General features: G+C 51.4%; 1 protein-coding gene across 1 annotated transcript in view; it reads right to left on the bottom strand.

Moving 5' to 3' along the window:
- Nucleotides 1-24,171, bottom strand: part of ROCK1 (Rho associated coiled-coil containing protein kinase 1) — a 2,099,493-nt gene that overhangs the window by 464,087 nt on the left and 1,611,235 nt on the right. The window contains exon 25 of the mRNA XM_078687444.1: nt 14,189-14,277. Within this exon, the coding sequence (XP_078543570.1) occupies nt 14,189-14,277 (89 nt within the window). The remainder of the gene's footprint in view (nt 1-14,188; nt 14,278-24,171) is intronic.

Below are 24,171 nucleotides of genomic sequence, written 5' to 3'. Positions count from 1 at the left end.
ATACTTCTCGATCACTACCGCTGGGTGTCCAAGATGCTCCCTGGTTGGAGCGGACCTTTTACACATGCTCTGGACATGTCCCACTGTCCAAACATACTGGAACACGTTAACAACTCTACTGACGCAGAGCGCTGGCGACGGTCTGCCACACACATGGGAGGCCTGCATCCTGGGGCTGTACAAGAGGACCAAATTAAATAAAGTGCCAGCTAGGTTCTGGGACTCATTACGGCCGAACGCCTACTCACCAAGCGCTGGAAAAAGAGCGAACCCCCACATGCTAAATACTGGTATGTCTCCTTTTCTAACTGGGGAAGAGCGGAAAGCGCCACACTACATCAGGAGGAGACAGCGGGCCAGAGGAAGTTCCCCATTGCACAACTCTGTGATGATACCCTAAAATCCTTCCAACAGATGCGTTTAGACCAGGGAATTACCTAGCTACAGACCCTCTCAGGGCCGCCCCTGGACAACGGGTGTGACGGATAGTCCCAAACTCACTTTGATTACCCCTTGTCTTCGATACAATGCTAGAAACGACATATGCCTACGTAGAGAGATAATGTTGCAGAGCCACGATGCGGCAACCTCCTGAAACCCCCACGCTCCTGACACTGACACCCTGGCGCCAGCCAGACGCCGCTGGGCCACCCATCCCCTCCCCTGGGCAAAACACGCGCCCCACGGAACACATATCGCCCATTACCCTATTCACGGACTTGGAGACTTAGCTCCGCAGCCACGCATTGACACTCTTCACGACGCACTAGACCTTTCACCTCATCCTATTCTTCTCATAATATTACTTTTATTTTTTATCTCCCCTCTCATCATCTCTCAATGTTGGAGATATTTTTCATTCTCCCCGTTTTGTCCCATTTCATTACCCCCCTAGAGATTACGTTAAGGCGTCATGGTAGTTTCACCGCCGGTACATCTGCTATACAGCTGTATATGTTATATTGGTTGACGATAACCATCTGGCACACAACACTCCTGATACCACAATATATTGGGTGACACACCACACACTGACTGACGGGAGAGACCCGGAGAAGGCGCACAACTGTTAGAACATGCTGCCCCACACCAAATCTCATCTCCAAATCCCAGACCACATTGCTATCGGTACAGAGCGACATCACGCACACTGCGGCTCCCATGCCGGTACATTTATTCCGCCAATTCTACTGAAAGAACTGTGATGCATATTAATTATCTTGTTACGTACTATCATTGTACTATATTGTCGCTATGTCACCATGCAGAATAAGTGTGTTATTTCCTTTTGCTCATCGCATATTTATGTACTGACTATAAATGCCAAAAAACTAATAAAATATATTCAAACAAAAAAATGAATGCCAACTATCCTGTGTAGGAAGGTAGATCCCGGACTATGGTTGCCCCCAACTTTTTGCCTGGTGTTTTGCTGGTTTTCTGACTTAGTTGACCTGGGGCCCTGCTATTCAGGACCCCAGGCCTACTGCTCTCTCTGTAAAATGGATTACATGTACCCTAGGTACATATCTAATTGGATACTGAGTCACCTTATCAGTCCCTGTACAGTGTACCTTAGGTACCCAGGGCATAGGTGTACCCAGGGCCTACCAGGGGCTGCAGCATGTATTATGCCACCCCTGGCTGGCCATCCAAATCTGACACAACTGGCTGCATGACAGCTGGGGCAAGGTGGTGTAATCACCCTTTGCTTTAGATGAACTATTGTTACTTACCTGTAAACAGGTGGTTCTCCAGTATTGGTGTCTTTCATAGATTCACATGCTTGAATATTCCCCGTCGTCGAAGTGGGAGTCCCACGGTATATAAAAAATAGCAATAATGCTAATATAACATAAATGATAATATCATATAATAATAAAATAGAGATAATACACTGTAAAAACCTCTACAATGGTAACTTCCATAGGAAGACAGTATAAGAGAAAAAACTCATTTGTAACATATCAGTGTCATTATGTTGGTCCAAACTGCAGCCAATCAGGCTCACGCACCCTCTAGAACCTTCTCCTCAGAAGCTCAAGCCCTCAGATTTTCGTAGCACTAGTAACAATAGCGTATGAGGAGAAGAGAGCCTCTGAGGGGAGGAAGGGTGGGTCGCATGTGAATCTATGAAAGACACCAATACTGGAGAACCACCTGTTTACAGGTAAGTAACAATAGTTCTTCTCCAGTATTAGGGGTGTCTTTCATAGATTCACATGCTTGAATAGAATAGATAGCAGTAACTCCTTAGCACTGGGATTGCAAGCATCTTCACAAGAAGTAAACACATAGCTTAAAAGCATATAGCAATCACAGAAGAGAAAGGAGGAGGGAACAGAGGCTCACCTTATTTAAAGAGATGGCGAAGCACTGCTTGCCCCACTGCGGTATCCGCCTCGTTGATGGAATCCAAACAGTAATGTCTGGTAAAGGTGTGCCTATTCGACCACGTTGCCGCCCGGCAAATCTGGTGTAGAGGCACTCCGGCAAACAAGGCGGTGGAGGACGCCATCGCTCTCGTCGAATGTGCCTTCACAGGACCCTGTAAAGGCTTGCCAGCTTGTTGGTGACAGTAGGATATGGCTGCTGAGAGCCATCTTGCAAGTGTCTGTTTTGTCACTGAATGTCCCCTTCGCATTCTCCCATATGCTACAAAAAGCTGATCTGATTTGCGGAAGGGGGCAGTTCTTGAAATGTAAAACTTTAGACAACGGCTGATGTCTAAGGAATGAAGGCGTTGTTCTGCCGGTGACTGTGGATTCGGAAAGAAAGTCTTCAAGAAGACAGGTTCGTTCAGATGGAAATCTGTAGGCACTTTTGGCAAAAAAGAGGGATTGGTCCGAAGAGACACCCCATCTGGTTTGAATTGCAAATAAGGAGGCTTGATTGTGAAAGCATGAAGATCGCTGACACGGCGAGAAGACGTTAGGGCCAAAAGCAAAACGACCTTCCAGGTAAGAAACTTGTTGTCTGCTCTGTGGATTGGCTCAAAAGGAGGCTTCATGAGCTGTGACAATACCACGTTGAGCTGCCATGCCGGAGGCGGGCGTCTGATAGGAGGAAACTTCCTGAAAAGACCTTTAAAGAATTGTCTGATAATTCTGGATGAGCAGAGAGAGGTTGAGCCATCATGCCTGAAACGTGAAATAGCTGCCAGAAAGACCCTCAAGGTGGCATGAGAGAGGCCAGACTGAGCAAGGCTTAGAAAGAAGGGCAACAGCTGTTCTGGGGCAGAAGTGAGTGGGTGGACATTTGCTTCTGCGCACCAATGGCAAAACCGTTTCCACTTTAGTTTGTACGTTTGAACAGTTGAGGAAGCTCTAGCAGAAGCCAGAATCTCTCTGCATTCCTGGGGCATCTCTAAATTCGCGAATTCGAGGAATTCAGGTTCCATGCCCATAACTGAAGAGTGGTCGGGTCTGGATGGCAGACTTGGCCCTCGTCCATGGACAGAAGATCTGGACGTGGATGCAGACGAATGGGCGTGCATTGGGACAACAGAAGAAGTTCCGAGAACCAAGCCTGTCTGGGCCAACGAGGTGCAATCAGTATCAAGTGGCAGGGTTGCCTGCGCATCTTCCACAACGTCCTCGGCACCAATGGTATGGGAGGAAACGCATAGGCGAACAGGCCGCTCCAGTCCATGAGAAGGGCGTTGCCGCTGGACCCCGGATGAGGATGCCAGCTCGCAAAGGCGGGGCACTTCCGATTCAGTGGAGTGGCAAAAAGGTCCATCAGGGGACGACCCCAACGGCGGAACACCATGTCCAGAGTTTGTTGATGAAGCTCCCACTCGTGGGTAGACGATGTGGACCTGCTCAACGAATCCGCTAGGATGTTTGAAACCCCCGGCAGATGGACCGCCGTCAGGGAGATTCGATGATGAAGAGCCCAGTTCCAGATCTTCTGAGCTAGCCGAGACAAGGGCTGAGATCTTGTGCCGCCCTGTTTGTTCATGTAGTGCATGCTGGTTGTGTTGTCCGTTTGAACCAGCACGGACTCCCCTTGCACTACTGGCAGAAAAGATCTGAGAGCAAGGAAGATCGCCAGCAGCTCCAATCTGTTGATATGCCATGTTCGTTGTGACGGTGTCCACTTCCCTTTGATTGAAAGGTCTAGGAGATGAGCTCCCCAACCCTCCATGGATGCATCTGTGGTCAGCGTTAGATCCGGAGGAAGGGCCAGAAAGGAAACTCCTACGTTTAGGTTGGATGGTTCTCTCCACCAAAGGAGACTGTCTTTCATGCGAGACGAGACTCTCACTAGATCGTTGAAGGATCCTGACACTTGGCGCCATTGCAGGTCTAGTTCCTCCTGAATAGGGCGAGTGCGGAGCCTGCAGTTCGGAAGCAGAGCGATGCAGGACGACGCCATCCCCAGAAAGGACTTCAACATGCGCACAGAAACTGACTGTTTTGAACGGATGAGGGTGACCAGACGTACTATTTTCACCTGTCGTTCTTGGGAAACGAAGGCTTTTGATAATTCCGTGTCGAGAATGGCACCCAGGAAGTTCCTTCTTTGTGATGGTGTTAAGTGTGACTTGTCCACGTTGATGGTCAACCCCAGTGACTCGAAAGTCCGCAGGCAGAGACTTGTGTCGTGAGCCAGCTGAAGAGGAGACGGAGATTTCAGAAGGCAATCGTCCAGATAAGGAAAAATCTGCACTCCTTGAAGACGTAGATAAGCCATGACTGGGGCCAGGACCTTCGTGAAAACACGAGGTGCCGAACGCAGGCCGAAAGGCAGCACCTTGAATTGGTAATGGACAGTGCCCACCTTGAACCTCAGAAATTGGCGATGTTGTTGCAGAATCGGCACATGAAAATAGGCGTCTTGCAGATCTATCGTGGACAGAAAATCTCCGCTGCAGAGAAGCCGCAAGACTTCTGACAATGTGAGCATGCGGAAAGACTGCTGTTTCAGAAAGAAATTGAGCGCCCTCAAATCCAGTATAGGCCGCCACTCTCCCGTCTTCTTGGCAATGAGGAAAAAACGTGAGTAGAAACCTGTCCCTTGTTGTGATATAGGAACCACTTCGACTGCACCTTTTAGTATGAGAAGACGAACTTGATGTTGCAATTCTAGAAAATGGGGAGGTGGCGGGCCTGATGGCGGAGAATGAGGAGGAATCTCTGTGAACTCCAAGGCATGACCCTTGCGAACAATGTCCAATACCCATTGGTCCGATGTTATCAGAGACCATTGGGAATAAAACTGCGAGATTCTCCCTCCAACTCCTTGTGTGACATGAGAGTCACTGGCGTTTGTTGTTGGCACCCCTATAAGTAGGTTTTCCTTTATAGGGTCGTGACTGATTTTGGCGAGTAGACTGCTGAGAGGAGTAACGTTGATTGCCTTGGTTGAATTGGCGGTACTGAGTGTGTCCTCCTCGAAAATTCGTGGAAGACGAACCTCTTCCACGGGCGCCACGAAAGGGCTGCTTCTTAAATTGTAAGGAGACTAGCGATTTTGCTGTATCGGTGTCCTTTTTAATTGACTCAAGCGCCTCGTCAATGTGAGCGCCAAAAATAGATTCACCGTCATAGGGCATGTCGAGTATCTTCGACTGGACTTCTTGCCGGAAAGAAGTGGATTTAAGCCAGCCCTGGCGGCGGAGAGCCGCAGCACTGGCGAGGATGCGAAATCCCGTACTCGCCACATCAATCGCGCAGTCAATCATTTCCTCTGACGCCCTCATGCCATCCTGGAGAACTTGCTGGGCTTCCGCTCTGGACGCTTCTGGAATTAGAGAAACGAATGCGGAAATGTCCGACCACATTTGCCTGTCGAAGCGACCTAGAATGGCCAACGCATTTGCAGCGCGTACCGATGTAGAGGACATGGTGGAAAATTTCTTCCCAATGGCGTCCAAACGTCGACCCTCTCTATCAGGTGGAGTAGTGAGAGGAGTCGCCGGATTACGGGATCGTCGCTGTGCCGCCTGTGTGACAACCGAGTCCGGTTTGGGATGCGACAGCAAACAAGCAGGTGAACCCGCAGGAGCCTTGTACTTCTTTTCCAGGCGAGGGACTTGTGCCGGCAAGGAGTTAGGAGAATGCATAATTCTTATCCCTTCTTTCCATACAAATTCTATGATTGGTATGGTGTGAATTTGTTTGTATGGTTTGTTTTTGAAATCGTAGAGAAAGCAATCTTCTTGCCGTTGTTCTCTCGGCAATTTAAAGCGGTCCGCCGCTTTATTCATCAGCACATGGAAGCTTGCTGTATCAATGGTAGGCGCATCACCCGCCTCTGGCTGTTGCGGAGAAGGTGTCTGTATCCGATAGTCGTCGTAATCCGCCATATCTGGATCCTGATCATCGTCAGTATCCTGGTGTAATTCCCCTTCTTCACTGTCCGACTCATCCACCCCATGCGCACCAGGTTGCGGAAGAAGAGGGGGGTGAGGGCGGGGAAGCTCTGTCAAAACAGGCTGCTCCAAAGACTGTGGATGGGTGGCAGGGCCGGAGTCCTCCGCAGGAGCGTGGCTTGGAGTACCCTGAGGGGTAGGCGGAAACCTTCTGTTGTAGTCATCCAGCATATGCTGGAGGTTTGAAAACAAATAAACTGGAAAAGATGCCATAGGCAACTGGACAAATTGGTCATCCGGTTGGACCACTTCCTCCACGTCCTCCTGGTCAGAACTGGAGTCTTGACATTTTATAATCAATTCTGATGGACTGTGAGCTTCATCGTCATCATCTTCCCCCATAGATCCAGTCTCGTGATCAGTTGCCATCAAAGGCGAGGGTAATTGGAGATCAGGAGGCGGCAGCTGCATAGAAGAATCCCTGCCAGAGGTCAAGGAAGGCAGTGGTACCAGAGGCATGGTGGCAAAAGAACCCGATCCTGACGAGGATCCTGAACATGCCGCTGAAGAAATCGCCATCGTCGACGAGGTAGGGCCCACTGAGGGATTCGTCGTCGACGGTATCGTCGTCGACGGAACGTGCGTCGACGGAGCCGTCTTTGCTGGAATCTGAGGAGACGGAAGCCTCGTCGACGGTGTCTTCGTCGACGGTATCTTCGTCGACGGTATCGTCGTCGACGGTACCTTCGTCGACGGTACCTTCGTCGACGGTACCTTCGTCGACGGAACCGGCGTCGCCTTCTTCGACGACGACGACGTCGTCATGGAGCTGGTCGACGGAGCACTCGACGTCGACGGGGCTCTCGTCGTCGGAACCATCGTTGCCTTCTTCGTCGACGATGCCGACGTCGACGAGGTGGTCGACGGAGAGGCTGACGTCGACGGGACCTTCGTCGACGAGGAATTCTTCGACGTCGAAGAGGTTTTCTTCGTCGACGGCAACTTCGTCGCCGACGAGACAATAGGGATCGTCGACGGGATCGTAGGAGTTCTCGTCGACGTCGAGGATGTCGACATCACCGTCGTCGACGACGAGGAAGCAGACGTCGTCGTCACAGAGGTCGTCGACGAAGACAGCAAAGCCAATCTTGTGGACGGAACGGTCGTCGACGAGCCCGTCGACGACCTGGGAGTCAGGACTGTCAGAATACTGATAGAGCCTGGACAAGACGCCTGAGAGCCAGGTCTCGTGGGCGTTGACACAGAAGGCATAGAATTTGAAGATTGTGCCACAGGCAAAGCCAGCTTTTTCTTTTTCTGAAGAAAAGGAGAAGGCAAGTCTTGAACACTCCCACGCTTGGAAGGAACAGTGGAACAGCCTGACTGAAGACTTACTGCGTCTGACAGAACATCTTCTTTATCTTGGAGGCGCTTCAACCATATAAGAAGGCGACCTTCCCTGTCTCTGAGAGTCTTAGAAGGAAGAGCTCTACAGATTTTACATTCATCCACCTTGTGGTCAGGGTACAGGCAGTAAATACACTTTTGGTGGGGGTCCTTCTCAAACAAACGTAGTTTCCCACATGAAGAGCAAGCTCTAAACAAGGACTTCTTACTCGACATTCTTGGAAAATAATTTGAAGAGACAAACTTTGAAGAAAACTGAGCAGAGCTCAGGGAGACTCCCTTCACACGACGTGCGGTAGAAAATCTGAGGGCTTGAGCTTCTGAGGAGAAGGTTCTAGAGGGTGCGTGAGCCTGATTGGCTGCAGTTTGGACCAACATAATGACACTGATATGTTACAAATGAGTTTTTTCTCTTATACTGTCTTCCTATGGAAGTTACCATTGTAGAGGTTTTTACAGTGTATTATCTCTATTTTATTATTATATGATATTATCATTTATGTTATATTAGCATTATTGCTATTTTTTATATACCGTGGGACTCCCACTTCGACGACGGGGAATATTCAAGCATGTGAATCTATGAAAGACACCCCTAATACTGGAGAAATAGTATACCTATATCTAACCCTAAAATGGACACACAGATCTCCTATCAGTCACTCCTATGGCAGTCCTTGACAATCCTGAAGGCAGAGTGCTTGGAATCGTGGGAGATAGTGCTCTGGCATGAGCTGAGCCTGTCTGCGGCTTTCGGGATCCATCCCTTAGCCGTTTCCATGATATCGCATACCATATACTCTTAAGTGCATTATAATCCTCGCGGTTATATGCCAACTCTGGTATCGCTTTATCAAAACATGTCGAGCAAGGTGTCATACGAATTGGAATACTAACCCCTCGCCAATTCTGGCGACGGGGTTAGCATTCCACCCTTCTAGAGGGACACGACATGTATGTAACCTGTAACCCCGGTTAAAGTTAGACAGAGCCTTAGCTCCACAAAATGGATGCTGCCACCGAGACACAAGTCTGCCCTCCTGCTGCTGGGAGTCCTCCCAGCCCAGGAGGCAAGGACAAAGGGTTTCCTGCCAGGGGCGGTGCCAGCACCGTCCCAGACAGGATTTTGTGTATTCTAGGTAGGCAGGGCTTTAGAGGAAGGTGACTGCAAGTGGCACCCCGGTGCTCACTGTGCATAGGCCGGCTGGAACCAGTTCCAGGGGAACTCCAGCCCCTGATCTGGGGAAAGCCCGCCAAAGGAGAGGGGTGTAACCACCCCCCTCCTAGTCCCACCCATAGGGCAGGACTTAGTCGCGTGCCAGCCCCTTTTTGCAGGATAAAGGTAGGAACTGGCCCCCTTCCAAATCAGATCATCTTTGAATCCTGAAACTACTTTCCACGAAAGGAACTCAAGACTTCTTCCCAAGATTCTCCCTTGTGACTAAGGAGTAGTCACCCTGCAGCAGCAGGCACCAACCAAGCATCGCGGTTTGTTGCCAGTCTCTCCTTCGGATCAAGACTGCTCCAGCACGACGAGAACCGGCTTCCCTGGCACCTCTGACCTCAACCTACACCATCAGCCCAGCTGTGATCCGTGGGTGTGACGAGACCTCGAGGGACCGGCCATCTTCAGAACTGGACGACGCTTGTCCAGCACGACCACCGAGTGACCCTCGACCGAGTGCTTTGGGGTAAGAGAAGCCCCGACCCTGAGCAGCTCCAGCACCGAAGTTCAGCCCCCCTGCATCCACGAGATCTGCGTGGGGCCCTTCTGCTCTTTGCTGCCAACCGCGTTGTCCAGGTCACTTGCCCGTTGGCTAGTGGCCCCCTCACGACGCTCCACGACGACAAACACTGCTGGTCTGGTTGCTCCAGACTAGCCCTTGCTCCCCTCCAAAAGAGGAGCACCCTGGACCCTCCTGGTCCACTCAAGACGCCATTTTAGGTCCACCGCGTGGGCCTTGCATTTGCCAAGACTTGTTGCCCAATCCTGGGTCCAGCGACGTCGACAGCAAGAACCTTCGTGGGACAGCTCGCACCTCCATCCTGGTCGCCGACAACGCCTCCTGGTCCGAGAGACTGCAGAGCCCAGCAGCGCCCACTCACCTGGCTGAGGTGACTTCGTCCGGTGCCATCCTGGTGCCCACTCAAATCACTGGCTAGTGATTCAGAACTTGGTCCCCTCTGCTTACAGGTTTCTTCTTCCCTGATCCAGGCTTGGATCACCCCGAACTTTCTTCACTGGCCGCCTGCCAGCAACTCTTTCTTCAGGCTCCTGGATCTTCAACGAGGGTTTCCGACGCAACTTCAACCCTATGCAGCCGCAGCCCCTGGGCTAGGTAACCTGAGTACTTCGGTGCTCCAGCATAGTCCAACACCCTAAGTGTTCGGATCCACTCTTGTTTTCGACCCACCTAGTCGGGTTCGCCCAAGAACGGTAACTTTGCAACTGCTAGCCTCCATAGACTTTTTCCCGCCTTACGCGTGAGAGTTCCCACTCTGCACACGACGTCCACAGGCCTCCTGCATCTAATCCCAGTGTTTAGAATTGTAGGCCTAGCGATTCCTGAGTCTAGAAAAGTATTACTTACCTGCTAGCAAGTTCGCATTCCACTTACTGTGTATATGGTTTTTCGTGCCCCTAGGGCATTTGTGTATATTGTGCGACTTAAAGTATTTTCGTAAGAGTTTTGTTGTGTGCTTAGCTCCCTGACTCATAAAGAGTTCAGGGTAGTCTTGTTATAAATAAATATCTGTTTATTTTCATAACAACTTGTGTGGTGTCCTTTCACTTGGTGTTCAAGGGGTAATGTGATGGTAAAACAGCTGGCTTAACACGCCCTCTAGAGTCTTAGCCTTAGACTGCTCGTATCCATGCTACTAGGATAGCTGGTCTATAAGGTTGACTTACAACCAATCATCAATAAGGGTTGTTTGGACTGATACATAGTGATCACTAGAATAGTGAGCACTGCATATCAGGCCAACTTCTCACATCCTGCACTTATACGGCTCATGATTAGAGATTGCTTTTTTGCATCCCTATGCAATGAGTTTCCAAAATTCAAAAAAGTATTTGAGTCTTTTGCCTTTACTGCTTCCAACAGCTCAAGTTATTGTTGAAGTCAATCTGATTTCAGCCCTTTAAGAAGTCATAACCATAGACCTCCGTAAGTCCTTCTTTTGTCAATGTTCTTTAGCCATGTTTGTACAAAGGTTGCAAGCCTCCCAATTTTCTTCTATACCAACATGGATTTCTAACAAAGGGTATTATGGCTTTTGCTATTTTGCTATATATCAGTGCAGGCCACTAACACATTGCAAGTTATGGACTTTTAAATTACCAACCTCCTTGGGCTTTTAAAACCATTTTATGTTTTAATGTCAATTTCCTCATCAGCAATTTGCAACTTATGTTTTTAAACTACTCCCGCTAGGACATGAATGAACTTTAGAATAAAGGACGAGGCTTATAATAAAAATCTGAAATAATCGTGTTTTAGGATTATCAATAAATGTTGCTGAGTTTATTTAGGTTACTATAGTTGTAGGAAGGTAAATATCTGACTATGGTTACCCCCAACTTTCTGCCTAGTGTTTTGCTGTTTTTTTGACTTAGTTGGCCTGGGATCCTGCTATTCAGGACCCCAGGCTTCCTGCTCTCTCTGTTAAAATGGATTCCATGTACCTTAGGTACATATCTAATTGGTACTGGACCACCTTATCAGTCCCTGTACAGTGTACCTTAGGTATTCAGGGCATAGGTGTACCCAGGGCCTACCAGGGGCTGAAGCATGTATTATGCCACCCCTGGCTGGCCATCTAAAACTGACAACTGGCTGCATGACAGCTGGGGCAAGGTGGTGTAATCACCCTTTGCTGTAGATATAGTATACCTATATCTAACCCTAAAATGGACACATATATTCCTATCAGTCACTCCTATGGCAGGCCTTATCAATCCTGAAGGCAGAATGCTTGGAATTATGTGAGATGGTGCTCTGGCATGAGCTGAGCCCGTTTGCAGCTTGCGGAACCAAGTCCTAATAGCTGTTCCATGATAAAGCTATACCATATACTCTTAAGTGCATTATCAACCTCGGGGTTAAATGCTAACTCTGGTATAACATTATCAAAACATGTAGAGTAAGGTGTCATACGATTTGGAATACTACCCCCTCGCCAATTCTGGCGACGGGGGTAGCATTCCACCCTTCTAGAGAGACACGACATGTATGTAACTGTGAACCCCGGTTAAAGTTAACTCGAGCCTTGGCATTACAAAATGGATGCTGCCACCACAGACACAAGTCTGACCTCCTGCTGCTGGGAGTCCTTCCAGCGAGGGAGGCTTGGACAAAGGGTTTCCTGCCTTGGGAGGTGCTAGCACCACCCCAGACAGGATTTTGTGTGTTGGGTAGAATAGGCCTGAAAGGAATGAGACATGCCTGGGGCGCACAAGGTGCCCTGTGCATACACTGGTTCAAACCAGTGGCTGGGGCACTCCAGCCCCAGCTCTGGCGGGAAACCGGACAAAGGATAAGGGGTGTAACCACCCCCCTTCCTGGTCCCACCCAGGGGAGGGACCTAGTCAGTAGTGCAGCCCCCTTTAGCAGGATAAAGGTAGGAGCTGGTCCCATTCCAAGTTAGATTAATCCTAAACTACTCTACAAGAAGAAACTCTGGACTTCGACGTTCTGCTCCCCAGAAGACTGAAGAAAATCTCCCTTGTGGGCAAGGAGTGTCCACCCTGCTACTGCAGGCACCATCAAGCGTCCAGCGGCTTCACTTTGTCGTCTTCTCTCGAGGATCCAGACTTCAGAGCCCGACGAGACCCGGATTCCCAGACCTCTCCGACCTTAACCTACATCTGCAGCACAGCTGAGATCCGTGGGTGCGACGAGACACGTTGGACCGGCCATCTTGAAAGAACCAGCCCTTCGCTTTCAGCACGACTCCCGAGGTAAACTCGACCAAGTGCTTTGGGGACTGAGAAGCCCCAGCCCCGAGCAGCCCCTGCACCAAAGATCAGCCCTCCAGCATCCACGAGATCTGCGTGGGACGCTTCTGCTTGTTTGCTGCTCGACGCGTTAATCACTTGCCGGCTGGCTAGTGGCCTCCTAGACGACGAACCTTTGAATCTTTGCTGCTGGTCTAGTTGCTCCAGACTGGCCCTTGCTCCCTTCCAAAAGAGGGGCACCCCGGACTCTCCTAGTCCGCACCAGACGTCTTTTCCACTCACCGCGTGGGTTGCCTTTGCCAAGGCCTGTTGACACCAATTCCAGATCAGACACCGCCGACAGCGAGAGCCTGCGTGGGACAGCTCGTGCCTCCATCCTGGTCGTCGAAGACACCTCCTGGTCCACGTGGCTGCAGAGTCAAGCGTCCACTCTTCACCAGATCACGACAACAGCACCTGGTTCCACACCGGTCACTGGCTAGTGACTTTGAACACTGTCCCCTCTGCTTCCAGGTCCTCTTCTTCACCGATCCACCCTTGGATCGCACCGGACATCTTCCTCCTGGTCGCCTGCAGCATCTTTTCTTTCAGGCTCCATTGACTTCAACGCGAGAACCCGACACACTTTGGCACCTATGCACCCGCAGCCCGTGGGTGAGGTAACGAGAGCATTTCGGTGCTCAAGGGTAGTTTAACTGTCCTAGTGTCCAGTTCCACAGTCGTTTTAGTCCTACCTAGTCAGGATTGTCCGTACTCACCTTTAACTTGAACTGTACTGTCCATAGACGTGGTTACGCATCTCGCGTGTGAGTTCACACTCTGCACACGCGTTCCATGGGCCTCCTATTACTTACCTAGAGTTAGTGTAGCGTGGTCCCATCGATCCTACAGCCTCTGGACAGCTCCATTCCTTTTATCGACTTTCACATTCCACTTACTTAGTATATGGTTTGTCGTGCCCCTAGGGCACCATTGTAATTTTGTGCAACTTGTCGTATTTTTCGTAAGAGATTGTCATGTGCTTAGCCCTCTGACCTCAAAGAGTTCAGAGGTGTTGTTATTAATAAATATACTGTTTATTTTCATAACAACCTGTGTGGTGTCCTTTCATCTGGTATTCAAGGGGTTATATTGTGGTAAAACAGCTGGCTTCACATGCCAAAAGAGTTTAGCCTAAGACTGCTTTGTCCATGCTACCATTAGGATAGCTGGTCTATAAGGTTGACTTACAACCAATCACCATAAGGGTTGTTTGGACTGATACAAGGTGATCACTAGAACTAGTGAGCATCATATATCAGGCCAACTTCTCACAATAGTGGCCTACGACATACATGTTCCCACTAACATTTTATCTCTGGTATTTATGTCATAAACAGCAACTGAATTTATCACTTTATTCACTAATTTCTACCGTGTGCACCAGCTACCAGCCTACAATAAAAAAACACATTCACTTTTTAACAGAGGAATATATATACATAAGTAAAAAGAGTAGGTACCTGTGTTTTCAGGGTTCTTTCAGTATTTATACTTTTTTCATATGCCTGTTTAATATGATTTATTTCTTCTTCTTTCTTCAACCGATATTCTATGAGGAGACATAGAGAGGTTTAGAAAAACATGGTTTTAACTACCAACCTTAAGATTTTATAGTACCATAATAAAAAAAAAGTTATGCTCAACACTTTTGTTTTAAATCCAACTAACTCACCAACGAGCCTGAAAATCCATGTTATAGTGCGATACATTAAAGCAGTGGGTGAGAAAAGAAGGGTTGGAAGTAATAACTAAAACCAATGGCAAATATGACTAGAATGTCAGATACTGGAAAGTTCAAAAAGGACAAGTTCCTTACCTTCTTTCGGGTGTGTACTCTATCTTATCCACAGATTCCTCATGCTGTACTGTTCCCACTTTGTTCTGTCCCAAAATGGAGCCACATATAAATGTCACTCCTGTGTGCGGATGTCAGTATCTTTCTAGACTCTGTCCAAGCCCTTATCTGGTAGAGACTCTAACTGCAGATTAATTATAATAAGTATATTTATAAAGCATGGCAATGACTGATGGCATGTCCCAGTACTCAGAAAGAAGACCAGAAAGGAAGAGACCACCACCTGAATGTCAGTTCTATTTAATGGACACAGAAGAGAAGTTAAGGGCCTATACTAAAACAGAGCATAATAACCAGGTTTTAAGCCTCTTTCAGAACAATAGTTCAGACTGTTACATCCTTAAAGAACAAGTTACTTACCTTCGGTAATGATATATCTGTAAGAGACATATATTAGTTATAGATTCCTTACCTTAGAAGAACCCCCGGCGTCATGCTGGATCCGGAGAATTTGTCCCCTTAGCAGTACCCCTGTGCATTGGTAGGTGGCTCGGTCGACTCAGCGTTCTTTGGCAGCATCGCTGGGATGATGTAGCGGTATCTACTTAAGACGCCGTCCCTGCGCGCTGACGTCAGTTCTTTTACATGACATTCCACGCCAGAAGCGCAGAGCCATACAAGACACTGACCACTGGTGCACAAAACTAGGGCCCTGAAAGGGAGTTCCTTGCTCTAGAAATCAGTTCGCAGAACGAGGAGGTGGGTGGGGCGGTAAGAAATCTATAACTAATATAGGTCTCTTACAAATATATTGTTACCGAAGGTAAATAACTTGTTAATCTGAAAGAGACTATTCGTTATAGGTCCCTTACCTTAGAATAGATATCCCAGCAATACAAACCCCGGAGGTGGGTCTGTGAACTAAGCTCACACCAGAAAGTCCTGGAGAACTGAACGTCCAAAGAAGCCGTTTCTCAGGACTGGACTATCCAGGCAGTAATGTTTAGTGAACGTGTGCAGAGATGCCCAAGCGGCTGCTTGGCAGATCCCACCGAGGGGGACCCCACGTCCCAAAGCAATAGTGGCTGCCGTTGCCCTGGTGGAATAGGTGCTCAGTCCTACCGGAGGCTCCTTTTTCGACTAGGAGTAACGCACAAGTTACTTACCTTCGGTAACGATATATCTTTAAGAAACTGTAGTTAGTATTAGATTACTTACCTTAGAATACCCCCAGGCGTCAGACAGGATCCGGAAACTTTTGAATAGCAGTACCCTCGCGCATCAGTAGGCGTCGTCTGCGGCTCTGCGTCCGTCGTCGGCGTCGTTAGCGCCGGGATGATGTCGCCGGAGTACTTAAACGCCGCCCTCGTGCGCTGAGGTCAGTTCTTATACACAGCTTTTCCGCGCCAGAAAACACAGAGCCATGATAAAAACCAACACTGGTGCCATAAAAGCTAGTGCCCTTAAAGGGGATGACCTTAACCATAGATATCGGTTCGCAGAACGGGTAGGATGGGTGGGGCGGTAAGGAATCTAATACTAACTACTGTTTCTTACAGATATATCGTTACCGAAGGTAAGTAACTTGTGCATCTGAAAGAAACAGGTTGGTATTAGATTCTTTACCTTAGAATAGATACCCCAGCAATACCAACCCGGTGGTGGGTCTGCGAACCAATGATCACACCAGAAAGTCCTGGAGAACGGAACGGCCGAAAAAGCCATCTCTCCGGACTTGGCGGTCCAGGCAGTAGCGTCTTGCGGACGTGCACAGTGAGGCCCACGTAGAGCCGGACAGATGTCCTGCAAGGGGACTCCCTGGCCCAGGGCAGTAGTAGCCACCGTGGCCCATGTGGAATGGGCACGAAGCCCCACAGGAGGCTCCTTCCGAGCCAAAGAGTAACAAGCCTTGATGTACAAGACGACTCATTGAGAAATGGTTCGTATGTGCACCGCCCATCCCTTCTTAGCGCCCACGTAACCAACAAAGAGATGGTCATCCACCCGGAACTGGCATGTGCGATCCAGCTAGAATGAGAGCGCACGTTTTGGGTCCAGACGGTGGAGCCTCCCTTCCTCTTTCGAGGGATGCGGAGGCGTAAAGAAGGTGGGCAAAGTGATTGACTGCCCGATGTGGAAAGCTGTGACTACCTTGGGCAGGAAAGAGGGTCGCGTCCGCAACACAACTTTGTCCGGATGGACTGAAAGGAAAGGAGGCTTAGAAGAAAGGGCCTGGAGCTCACTCACTCTCCAGGCAGAGGTGATGGCAACCAGGAAAGCAGTCTTCAGACTAAGAAGGCGAAGAGGACAGTTATTAAGCGGCTCAAAGGGAGCGCATATCAGAAAAGTTAGAACAAGGTTCAAGTCCCACTGAGGCATCACGAAAGGAACTGGAGGAAACATATGAGTGATGCCCTTCAAAAACCTATTGACAACCGGGGACTTGAACAAAGAGGACTGATCAGGTAGCCTTAAGAAGGTGGAAATGGCAGAGAGGTAGCTCTTGATAGTGCCCAGAGCAGAGCCCTGCTGGGCAAGAGAAAGAAGAAAGAGGAGAATCTCAGAAAGAGGGGCAGAGCGTGGATCCACAACCTTGGCTGTGCACTGTAGGAGAGTGGGGTCTGCAATCCTATGGTCACCCCCGATTTTTGCTTTTTGCTTCACTGGTTTACGACTTTCCCTGGCTGTGGGCCTGCTAATCAGACCCACAGCCTAGCTGTTCTCTCTCTAAATTGACAACAATGTACTTTAGGTGCATTTACCAATTGGTACTGGGCCACCTTATCAGTCCCTGTACCCAGGGCCTAGGTGTACCCAGGGCCTACCAGGGGCTGAAGCATGTATTATGCCACCCCTGGCTGGCCATCTAAAACTGACACAACTGGCTGCACGACAGCTGGGGCAAGGTGGTGTAATCACCCTTTGCTGTAGATATAGTATACCTATATCTAACCCTAAAATGGACACATATATTCCTATCAGTCACTCCTATGGAAGGCCTTATCAATCCTGAAGGCAGAGTGCTTGGAATTATGTGAGATGGTGCTCTGGCATGAGCTGAGCCCGTTTGCAGCTTGCGGAACGATGTCCTAATAGCTGTTCCATGATAACGCTATACCATATACTCTTAAGTGCATTATCAACCTCGCGGTTAAATGCTAACTCTGGTATAACATTATCAAAACATGTCGAGTAAGGTGTCATACGATTTGGAATACTACCCCCTCGCCAATTCTGGCGACAGGGGTAGCATTCCACCCTTCTAGAGGGACACGACATGTATGTAACTGAGAACCCCGGTTAAAGTTAACTCGAGCCTCAGCATCACAAAATGGATGCTGCCACCACAGACACAAGTCTGACCTCCTGCTGCTGGGAGTCCTTCCAGCGAGGATGGCTTGGACAAAGGGTTTCCTGCCTTGGGAGGTGCTAGCACCACCCCAGACAGGATTTTGTGTATTGGGTAGGATAGGCCTGAAAGGAATGAGACATGCCTGGGGCACACAAGGTGCCCTGTGCATACACCGGTTCAAACCAGTTGCTGGGGCATCCCAGCCCCAGCTCTGGCGGGAAACCGGACAAAAGATAGGGGGTGTAACCACCCCCCTTCCTGGTCCCACCCAGGGGAGGGACCTAGTCAGTAGTGCAGCCCTCTTTAGGAGAATAAAGGTAGGAGCTGGTCCCATTCCAAATTAGATTATCCTGAACTATTCAACAAGAAGAAACTCTGGCCTTCGACGTTCTGCTCCACAGAAGACTGAAGAATCTCCCTTGTGGGCAAGGAGTGTCCACCCTGCAACTGCAGGCACCATCAAGCGTCCAGCGGCTTCCCTTTGTCGTCTTCCCTCGAGGATCCAGACTTCAGAGCCCGACGAGACCCGGATTCCCAGACCTCTCCGACCTCAACCTACATCTGCAGCACAGCTGAGATCCGTGGGTGCGACGCGACACGTGTGAACGGCCATCTTGGAAGAAACTGCACTTCGCTTCCAGCACGACTCCCGAGGTAAACTCGACCAAGTGCTTTGGGGACTGAGAAGCCCCAGCCCCGAGCATCCCCTGCACCGAAGATCAGCCCTCCAGCATCCACGAGATCTGCGTGGGGCCCTTCTGCTTGTTTGCTGCTCGACGCGTTGTCTGGTCACTGGCCGGCTGGCTAGTGGCCTCCTAGACGATGAACCTTTGAATCTTTGCTGCTGGTCTGGTTGCTCCAGACTGGCCCTTGCTCCCTTCCAAAAGAGGGGCACCCCGGACTCTCCTAGTCCGCACCAGACGCTTTCTCCACTCATCGCGTGGGTTGCCTTTGCCAAGGTCTGTTGACGCCGATTCCGGATCCAACACCGCCGATAGCGAGAGCCTGCGTGGGACAGCTCGTGCCTCCATCCTGGTCGTCGAAGACACCTCCTGGTCCACGTGGCTGCAGAGTCAAGCGTCCACTCTTCACCTGATCGGGACGTCGACATCTGGTTCCTTTCCACTCCAGTCACTGGCTAGTGACTGTGAACATTGTCCCCTCTGCTTTCAGGTCCTCTTCTTCACCGATCCACCCTTGGATCGCACCGGACATCTTCCTCCTGGTCGCCTGCAGCATCTTTTCTTTCAGGCTCCATTGACTTCAACGCGAGAACCCGACACACTTTGGCACCTATGCTCCCGCAGCCCGTGGGTGAGGTAACGAGAGCATTTCGGTGCTCAAGGGTAGTTTAACTGTCCTAGTGTCCCGTTCCACAGTCGTTTTAGTCCTACCTAGTCAGGATTGTCCGTACTCACCTTTTTACTTGAACTGTACTGTCCATAGACGTTGTTACGGATCTCGCGTGTGAGTTCACACTCTGCACACGCGTTCCGTGGGCCTCCTATTACTTACCTGAAGTTAGTGTAGCGTGGTCCCATCGATCCTACAGCCTCTGGACAGCTCCATTTCCTTTATCGACTTTCACATTCCACTTACTTAGTATATGGTTTGTCGTGCCCCTAGGGCACCATTGTAATTTTGTGCAACTTGTAGTATTTTTCGTAAGAGATTGTCATGTGCTTAGCCCTCTGACCTCAAAGAGTTCAGAGGTGTTGTTATTAATAAATATACTGTTTGTTTTCATAACAACCTGTGTGGTGTCCTTTCATCTGGTATTCAAGGGGTTATATTGTGGTAAAACAGCTGGCTTCACATGCCAAAAGAGTTTAGCCTAAGACTGCTTCGTCCATGCTACCATTAGGATAGCTGGTCTATAAGGTTGACTTACAACCAATCACCATAAGGGTTGTTTGGACTGATACAAGGTGATCACTAGAACTAGTGAGCATCATATATCAGGCCAACTTCTCACATGCACCATGCCACAAATTTGTTCCACCTGCACGCGTTATACCGATTTTGTGGAGGGACACCTGGCTGCCAGAATGACATTACAGACTTCAGGAGGCAAGTCAAATGGCCTCAACTGTCGCCGATCAATCTCCACGCATGTAAGTGGAGACTGGACAGGTTCGGGTGGAGAACCGTCCCCTGCTGCTGCGACAGATGGTCCTCCTGAAGGGGCAGACGAATCGGGGGATCGACAGACATGCTGAGGAGCTCGGGATACCAGAACCTCTGTGCCCAGTACAGAGCCACAAGGATGACTTGGGCCCGGTCGCGCCTGACCTTCTTCAGCACTCTGGGCAGAAGTGGTATAGGCGGAAAGGCGTACAACAGACCGCAACTCCACTCGCGACGAAAAGCATCTCCGAGCGAGTGCCGCCTTGCAAATTCCAACTCGCAGAACTGATGACATTGCGCGTTCTCTTCTGTGGCGAATAGTTCTAACCAAGGCTCTCCCCCCTGCTGAAAGAGGCCTTGCGCCACGTCAGAGTTCAGACGCCATTCGCGATCCATCATGCACCGACGGCTTAGTTTGTCCGCCCTGGCGTTCAAGGAACCTGCCAGGTGCTGAACCACCAGGGTCACGCCCTGATGTTCCAGCCACTGCCAGAGGCGCAGAGCCTCCTGCCAAGGGGTCCACGACCCCACTCCGCCCTGTTTGTTGCAGTACCACATGGGGGTGGGGTTGTACGTGAACATCTGCACTACACTCCCCCGGACAGAGAGGAGGAATGCCTTCAGTGCAAGTCGGATCGCCCGCAGCTCCAGAAGGTTGATATGGAGCTGGGACTCCGCCGGAGACCAGAGGCCTCTGATCTCCGCCTCTGCCATGTGGCCTCCCCATCCCTGGGGGACGCGTCCGTCACAACTACATGCTCCGGTTGGGGTAGAGAGAGGGATCTGCCGCTGACCCAATCGCGGTCCGTGAGCCACCACTGCAACTGTCTTGCAGTGCCCTCCGAGATCAAGACATGGTCGGACAAGTTGCCCTGATGCTGGGCCCACTGAAACTTCAGGTCCCACTGCAGAGCCCGCATCCGCCACCTGGCGTGATGCACCAGAAGGATGCAGGAGGCCATCAGCCCCAGAAGCCACAGCTTCAACCTAACCGAGACTCGGGATAAAGGCTGAAAGATCGGAATCAGAGCCTGAATATCCCGAACCCGATGTTCGGGAGGATAAACCCGAAACTGCGCCGAGTCCAGAACCGCTCCGATGAAGAGGAGCTTCTGAGAGGGACACAGGTACGACTTCGGCAGATTGATGGAGAACCCCAGCAGGTGCAGAAGGTCGGCCGTAGTCTGGAGGTGGCTGACGACCGTCTGGGGCGAGCCCGCCTTCAACAACCAGTCGTCGAGGTAGGGGAAGACTGACACTCCTAACCTGCGCAGATGAGATGCGACCACCGCAATCACTTTTGTGAACACCCGTGGGGCGCTGGTAAGGCGGAAGGGGAGCACAGTAAACTGAAAGTGCTCATGGCCTACCGTGAACTGCAGGTAGCGCCGGTGGGCCGGCAGGAAAGGGATGTGGAAATAAGCGTCCTGCAAGTCCGACGCTACCATCCAGTCTCCTGGGTCCAGGGCAGCTAAGACCTGAGCCAGTGTCAGCATCTTGAATCTCTCTTACCGGAGGAAGCCGTTGACGTTCCGCAGGTCCAAGATAGGGCGTAGGCCCCCTTTGCCCTTCTTGGGAACCAGAAAGTAGTGGGAGTAACAACCACACCCTACATCTGGCCTAGGAATGCGCTTGATGGCCCCCTTGGCCAAGAGGGCTGCAACTTCCTCTGGCAGAAGATTCAAGTGATCCCCCGACACGCGGTGGTACTGCGGTGGCATGGCTGGAGGGGTCGCATCGAAGGGGATGGAGTAGCCCCTTCGGACGATTTGCAGCACCCACCTGTCCAATGTGATGTTGCGCCAGTGGAGGATGTGATGGAGAACCCTGCCCCCCACTGGGGTCTCGTGGGCCTGAAAGCTCGGACTAGGAGGGTTTTGAGGCGGATGCTGCAGGGTGGATGTGGACTGGCCTCGCCGTTGTCCCCGGGCACCGCCACGGCGGTTACCACGTCCGCCACGGCGGTTACCACGTCCGCCACAGCGTTGGATGTTAGTTTGCGGCCCGTGGCTGGCAGGACGTGTGGGGGCGCCCCTTCCGTGGCCACGAAAGTGGCAAAAGGCAGCAGATTGCTGGAGCGGGGCCGAAAGGCCCAAGGACTTGGCCGTAGCCCTGGAGTCCTTAAAGTGCTCAAGCGCACTGTCTGCCTTATTGCCAAAGAGGTGACGGCCATCAAACGGCTTGTCCGTAAGTGTGTTTTGGACATCAGCCGAAAAGTTGGCAGACCTCAGCCAGATGTGGCGACGAATCGCCACCGTCATGCCATCGCTCTACGCAGCGAGTCCGTTGTATCCAGCCCACATCTGATGGAGTACCGTGCCGCATCTCGACCCTCCGCAAGGGCTTGGGCGAGTTTAGTCCGGGCCTCCTCCGGACATTGTGGCAGCATGGCCGCAACCGTGTCCCACAGAGTGGGTATAACGGCCCAAGAGGCATGCGGTGTTAACTGACCGCAATCCCAAACTCAGGGAGGAGAACATCTTTTTGCCATACTGTTCTTACCTCTTGGATTCCCGATCGGGGGGAGCCGTCGGGAATGTGGTCTGGGAGTTAGAGGCCTGGATGACCAGACTCTCGGGGCTGGGGTGGGTGGACAGGAAGCAAGGGTCGCCCGGAGCCGGGCGGTGGCGTCTGGCCACGTTCCTATCTACAGGGGGACCTGTAGCGGGCCTGGACCAGGTGCCCAGAAGAACGTCAGACAAGGCTTCATTAAACGGCAACAGAGGCTCCGCAGAGCTTGCTTGCGGTTTAAGGACCTCAGGGAGGAGGTTAGTCCTCAAGGCCGTGACGGGGAGTTCAAGGGATAAGACCTTGGCCGCCCGCGTCAACCCCACACTATAAGCTGCCCCCTCCTCTGTAGTCGCGGTAGGAGGGGAGACAAAACCAGTGTCTGGCGAAGTGTCCAGACCACTGGCGTCCCCAAGCTCACCTGCCCAGTCCTGATAAGACTGGCACTCTCGTGCCAGACGGTCCTCAGACCCCTCCCAATCCTCCTCGCCACCCATCTCCTGGTACTCAGGGTCAAAAGATGGGGCCGGATCGTATAAAAAGAAATCTCCCATCGGCACCGAAAGCGGCGTCGAGCGACGCCGCTCCGGCGCCAGACCCGGACCGAGGGGGGGACTGGGGACGGCGTCGGGGGCGACACCCTAGGAGCCGGAGCAGGCGTAAGATCGACCGGCGACAACCCGGATGCGGACTCTGATCCAGCCGGGCCTTGCGGCGCCTGGACCAAAGTCGCCGACTGCGCCGGGGCCGAAGCACCCAACGGCGCCGGGGCCAAAGGTCCTGGCCCGCATGGGCTCCCAGTCGGGGCCGCTTGGCCCGAAGGCGCCGCGGAACCCGACGGAGTGAGCGACCTCATGGCCATGAGGAAGTCTTCAATCTCCGCCGGCGTCGCGTTCTGCCAAGGGACCGGCGGATATGGAGCAGGCCGCGACGCCTGCAGCTCCAGCTGAGCCGCGTGGGCGGTGTCACCCGAACCCCCGGCCGCGTCGTGCGAGCGTCGGGGGTGAGTCGGAAGAGCGATGTTATCTCTTCGACTTCTTGTGCATCTTACCGGAGGACTTGGAGCTCGAGGAGTGGTGTCGGTCCTCCGAGCCGTGATGACTCCGGGCCAGCGACCGGTCCCTCGACCTCCTTCTGGACCGGGACCTCGAACGGCGCGGGGCCGACTGCTGGATCTCGAGGCGCTTGCGGGACCGCTCCCGCCTAGCCTTCGACGTCAAGGCCCGGCAGTCGGGGCACGACTTGTCATCGTGGTCGGGCCCCAGGCAATGAAGACACCGGCGATGGGGGTCGGTAACCGACATCAGTCGGTTGAGTCAACGCAGAGCTTGAACCCGGGCATCCCTACCAGCACCATCGGAGTCGTTCGACTTCGAAAAATGATCAAAAGAGATCAAAAAAGTTTTGTCAAAAAGTGACTAAAGGTACCACTGTTCCTGGATCGGCGCTTGCTGGCGCGGAAAAAATAGGAACTGACGTCAGCGCGCGAGGGCGGCGTCTAAGTACTCCGGCGACGTCATCCCGGCGCCAACTACGCCGACGACGGACGCGGAGCCGCAGACGACGCCTACCAACGCACAAAGGAACTGCTACGCAAAAGTTTCCGGATCCAGTCTGACGCCTGGGCTTTTCTAAGGTAAGGAATCAAAGGACGACCCGTC

This window comes from Lissotriton helveticus, chromosome 4_1, assembly GCF_964261635.1.
Source record: "Lissotriton helveticus chromosome 4_1, aLisHel1.1, whole genome shotgun sequence".
In the NCBI taxonomy this organism is placed as follows: domain Eukaryota; kingdom Metazoa; phylum Chordata; class Amphibia; order Caudata; family Salamandridae; genus Lissotriton; species Lissotriton helveticus.
This window is presented reverse-complemented; position numbering and strand designations above follow the sequence as displayed.